Source organism: Terrapene carolina, unplaced genomic scaffold (genome assembly GCF_002925995.2).
Source record: "Terrapene carolina triunguis isolate 2854851 unplaced genomic scaffold, T_m_triunguis-2.0 Scaffold53, whole genome shotgun sequence".
Classification (NCBI taxonomy): domain Eukaryota; kingdom Metazoa; phylum Chordata; order Testudines; family Emydidae; genus Terrapene; species Terrapene triunguis.
The window spans coordinates 1,275,842-1,281,531 of record NW_020664404.1 but is presented as its reverse complement, the minus strand read 5'-3'; the positions used below and the strand labels follow the sequence as shown (position 1 = coordinate 1,281,531).

Sequence of the window (5,690 nt, the reverse complement as noted above, 5' to 3'; positions counted from 1 at the left end):
GTTTGAAGTAAGATGATTGACTGAGAACTCTACAGCCTCTGAAGTAATTTCTTTGTAAGCTGCAGTTTCCTCACTGCCCTGGTTTCCTCTGAGCTACACCAGAACACTAGTCAAGTAGACAGCAAAAACATGCATTATTATTTTGGGGTTTTTTGTTCATGATCTCTTTGTAGAATCACCACTGCTGGGGTCCTTTTCCACTAGATGTTAGTAATGAAAGATACTTTGGAAGCCAATACTTCTCTCTGCAACATGCTCCACAAACCATGGCATTCCAGTTCCATCCTTGACTTACAGTGATTAGTTTTTTGATAAAGTAACCAACTAAGATTTGGCATCAGGTACTTTATGAAAGAATAAGAAAGGATAAGTTAAAATTAAATAAACATGAAATAGGATCTCTCTTTAAATAGCTTCTGAAATACTTACAGTCCTTGTTTTAACACCATTAAATATTGATTTAAAGATAAGTCCATAATCCAAAAATACAAACTTCCTGTTTTGTCTCATGCCCATAGGTGTCCTATCTCCACACAGGTTTCTAACAATGCTGCCTGGTTCATCTTCAGTGCTTTGGAATAGATGTGAATATCCGTAGTCCATGCATTGCTTTAATTTCTTCACTTAGTGCCTAAAATAAGAAATTAAATAAGTCTTTGAACAAAACTACAAAAAAGCAACTCAACTGAGCACAATAGAACAGAAGTCTGTGGTAGAGGCAGATGGCCCACAATACCATTATAAAGATAATGGCAGAACAGCAGTTGTTCCTTATGCAAGCAGTGATTTTGGACCCTGGTCTGTTACTTGGTACTGGGCAGGAGGAGAGACACTTCCTCACTTGAAACTGAATGGGCCAAATTAACAGCATGATTAAGATGAATAGTTCCTTGATGTAGCCAGCTTGTTTTTATTCCTTAATGGGGATAGGGGGGAAATCTCAGGCTCCTAGAACGATCCAGTACATTGTGAATTCGTTGCAATTCCTCTTAAAGAATGTCACAAAAAACTCAACCACATGCTGTAGTTAACCCAGTTTGCTTGGTCTCCATAAATTAGCCAATTAGATGTGGAGCCTCCAACTATTTTGCATTGCTCCCTATTCCAGAAAAGGGGGATTGATAATGGCAAAAGAGCCTTTCACTGCCAGCCAGGTTATCACTTCAGCTAAAACCCAGGTTTGTGGTGTTTTGGTAGTCTGTCTAGTGGTCCTAGCCCTGATGCCAGACAAGAGTTCACAAGAAATGACACTAATTCACTACAGTAAGATTTCAGAAATTGAGTTACTTTGAAGAAATTGCTTCAAGTTAAAGAAATGAGAGTTGTAGGAAGTACATCCATTAGCTAGAAATTTTATAAAGAATAATTATCTCTTTCTTTTCTTCAAATTAACTGGTTTCATTTCAACAGAATTCTAGATAGCATGAAACTATGCTTATAGACTTCCAGTTCCTATGCCTCTTTGAAGTGTTACTAGGTCAGTCTAAATCCGAGGAACGTTCTGGGGGGCGCAGCTGGGGCCCAGGTCGAGGCCCAGGCCACCCAGCTCCGTTCCTGGCCTCGGCTGCCAGCCTCAGCCCCCGGCCTCGGCTCCCTTACTCCTATCAGCGTCCCCACTCTAGCGGGGTGGGGGCACAGTTGGGGTAAAGGGGGGTATGAGGTAAAGAGTTTGGGGACCACTGGTCTAAATATCTTTGTAAGAAAACCCAGGGCAACTCTCAGAGTAAAGGATATGGTGCTAAGAATGTTCTTTCCAATCAACCTAGGCTAATGCAAGTGGAACACATGCAATCCAAGTCTAAGGTTATATCAATTAAAATCTTTCTGCATATACCACACAAGTCTCCAATGTAAGCTTTTTGAATTCAGTATATTCAGCACCTTACATTCAGTTGTAAGCTTTTCAGGACAAAGAATAGTCCTATGAGTAGAGTCCTCATCACTTAATTGGGCACTATAATTATTAATGAACATTTAGACTTTGAGACATTTAAGTTTTGTAATGGGACAAATCAGGAAGGTTGCAGGGGTGGTATTTTTAAGGTCCACATCCTCCCAAGCCCCAACTTCTTACTTTACCACTAGCCATCTATTAGTTTTGCTAGGGTGCCAGCAGGCTTGTTGAAACTTATTTCCAGCTGCCCTCTCCCTGATACTCATGCAAGGAGACTATAGCAGTGTATAAGACCCCTTGCAAAGCAGAACCGTTTGGGAGGTACAAGGAGATAAAACTGGGAGCAACTTAAGAAAGGGAAACTGTCAGGATGCTTTTCCTGATACGGAAAGCCACATCACTTGGGTCATTTTGAACTAGACTGCAGACAATCTCATAGGGAAGAATCCTGCAGTAGTAAGGGGATGGGTAAAATGATCCAACAGGTCTTTATCTCCTCTAGCTTTTCTATGCTTGATCAGGTGGTTTCTCCCCACACAGAATAACCCTCAGAAATCTGTGTTATTGATGGTGTGGCAAGGTCAGCATTCAGCACCTAATCCTTGAGCTCCTAAATCTGCTCTACTTACATTGAAATTAATTGAGTTATGGGGTCTCCACACCCCGTTGTACCAAGCCCTGAAACTGTTAGCTATACCTAGGAGAACACCTTTGGCAGTGGTTTTGGCCAGGTAATGGCAAATAGTCCTGGACATACCTTGAAATAATCCCCCCACCTCATCAGCACATATTTAGTTTTTGTAGGAAAGTTCCCACACTCCAAAAGGTGGAATTAATACACTACTGGTTATAACAAAGGAATATGATTGCCCTTCCAGATCCCACAATACTACTTACCTGATTAACCATTTGATGTTGCTGGACAGTTCTCTTTTCTTTAAATTCTTCAGATTCTATATGAATTTCATACATTGCTCCACAGCCTCCTTTAAAACAAAATTACATTGATTATATCAGTGTCTTAGTCATTACAATTCTATGCAGTATACAGATTGATTATAGTTTAAGGGGCATTGGCAGGAAAAGTCATTTAAACAGATTTCCTTATCCAAATTACTAGCATATGCTGCATGTTTGAAAGCTGTAAAGTCTTTCTTAAAACAAACCCCATAAATTGTGATAAGTATTTAAGCTTATACAATTAAGTCAGGCTGATCAGTTTCACCTCCCTTATTGCTAAACCAAAGGGAGATCTTAGATGGGAGTGAAGTTCTAGGGTGGAGCTCTGAATATGGAAAAGGTTAAGAATCACTGGACTAGGCAATGTTACACACACACAAACTACATTAAAAGAATATTAAGGTTGCAAAGTTGGGAAATGCCAGATTGAAGACTGCCTCTGCAACCTGAATTCACCCCGTTTGTGCATATACATTGTGATACAGTCTTTAATTACAAAATTACAGGATCACATTCTGTTTTTTCCACAAAACCCATGTCTCACTCAGCACTTAGACTGGGCAATGCTCACTGTGTGAGAAGCTATTCAATATTTTTTGTTATCTTTGTAATTCAGTGTGTGGCTACAGGCCTTATTTTACTACACACTACTCAAACCCACACAAACACTAATGAATTTGTTTTCACAACACCCCTGAGAGATGAGGGAGTTTTCTTTTAAAGAAGTGGAACTGAAGCACAGAGATTAAAGGTCAAAAGTATCCACTAATTTGGGTGCTCAAATTGAGATGTGTAGGACCGACTTTTTGAGAGTATTTAGCATTACACCGCATCGTGTATGTTCTAAGCACAGCTCCCATTGACTTCAATTGCCGCTGCGAGTGCTCAGCACGTCTGAAAACTGGACCACAATATCTCAAGTAGGGCATCAAAGAACACACCATTCATGACCGCCTCTGAAAAGTTGTTTTAAGTGACTTGCCCAGCATCATATAGAAACTCTGTATGTGGCAGAGGCAAATTCCAGGGCAGCATTCAACTACCTTACCCATGAGACCTCCTTTCTCTTCCTGCAATCCCCTACCTCATTCCCTAAACACCTTCCAACTTCTGCAATATTTGAGGCAGAGCTCCTACAGACAATAGCCTCCTTCCCTACATAACCCTGATTCATTGCCAGGGCATATCCCGCCTGTGCACTAAATGAGGGAGGGGTCCTGGGGGGAAAAAAAAAACTATGGTCACACAAGGAGGCTGAATCAAGGTTTCACAGGCAACCTTAACTCTGGCTTTTACACACACACACAACACACACTGAGGCTGGATTTTTCTTGGTTTTTGAAAAAGCAAACTGAAAAAAAGAAACAGAAATTCCATCATATTGACAGCCACATGGTTTGAAACTTTAGCTCCATCACACAGACCTCTGCCGCCTGAGCTAACAGAGTAACTCATAGCAATAGTAGGTTGCCATCCTCTACATGAATCAGCACTTGAGGGAGATGAGACAGTTTGCCAGTGGGGTTCACTTTACTGATAGCAAAGGAATGGTGAAATTCAGGAATCTTGGGTTTCATTCCAAGCTCTAGAGGAAAGTGTTCTGATGGGCAGTGTGGATGGGTGGTGGTTCAGGCTAGCCACCTGAGGGCCAAGCCTGCCTGACCATCTGGGTCTGAGCTCGGGTGGCTAGCCCGAGCAGCCGCCCATGCCACAACGTCCACACTGCTATTTTTACCATGCTAGTTCAAGCAGAGCTAGGATGAGTCTGTCTACCCAGGCTGGGAATCTCACCTCCCAGCAGCAGCACAGACATAGTCTGAGGCATAAATGACATGACTTGCTCATGGACACAAAATGGGTCTGTGACAGAGTTGGGAACTGGACTCAGATCTCCTGTCTTGCAGCCCTGTACTCTAACCACAAGACCATTCTTCCATTATATTTAAGTTCCCGCAGACAACAATTTTGTCTCCTTATTTATCAACTATCTATAAATAATAGCCACAATTTGTTACCTGGGTTGCTAGCAGTGGGGGGCAAGGATTTTTTCAACTCTAAAAAATGATGTTAAATTTAGCAGAGGCAAAGACAGTCATGTTTAGAAGTCAGTGTAGACAAGGCCTATATTATAAAACTATGATGGAGACTCCCTTGAGAAGATAGGTACAGAGGAGAGAAGGGTTTATAGCAGTTTATAAGACAGTTCCCAGAAAACAAAAATCCCTGTTCTCAATGCTCTGGAAAAGCACATCAGACCACACAGCTGAGACTTGAACCTGGAAGCTCATGGTCCCTACATGGAAGCCATCGGGTAAGCTGACACGTTGTCCAGACCAGATCATGGGAGCTGAGCTACGTTTGTAACCGCTGAAGTTGTCTTTGCATCCCTCCCAAACCATAAAAGAGATTCCGCCGGCACGATTCTACTTACCTGATATATCCACTACTTTGATGGCCGAAGCCCGAGGGAATTTTTCTTTGAGGACTTGCACCACCCTGGCTTCCCCATCAGTCTGCGAAGCAAATGTTCTCCGTGTGTGGCACAGGAGAAGGAACTAGCAGGAAGAAGAAACATAGAAAAGGGACAAGAACGTTACAAATAAAACTGCAGGCAGGTGGGGAGGGGCAAGAATGGTTTGTGCTGCAGAAGCGACTTCAGGCTGGAGGCCTGGCTGGGCGAGGCATTGTAAGACCTGAGGAGTCCTGGCTCCCATGGCCCCGACGAGGGGTCAGCAACAGCAGAATCGGGGGGGCGACAACACAGGGACAGAGCCCCTGACACTACCCATGGCTTAATACACGGACTGTACAAGTGCCACGGCCCAGAGCCCCCCAG

At 42.7% G+C, this 5,690-nt stretch overlaps 1 protein-coding gene across 1 annotated transcript in view; it reads right to left on the bottom strand.

Moving 5' to 3' along the window:
* Positions 1 to 330: 330 nt before the first annotated feature.
* Positions 331 to 5,690, bottom strand: part of BOLA3 (bolA family member 3) — a 5,895-nt gene continuing 535 nt past the window's right edge. Inside the window, exons 2-4 of the mRNA XM_026657616.1 lie at positions 5,286 to 5,409; positions 2,792 to 2,880; positions 331 to 631 (exon numbers count right to left, since the gene is read on the bottom strand). Of these exons, the coding sequence (XP_026513401.1) occupies positions 566 to 631; positions 2,792 to 2,880; positions 5,286 to 5,409 (279 nt within the window). The 3' untranslated portion in view covers positions 331 to 565. The remainder of the gene's footprint in view (positions 632 to 2,791; positions 2,881 to 5,285; positions 5,410 to 5,690) is intronic.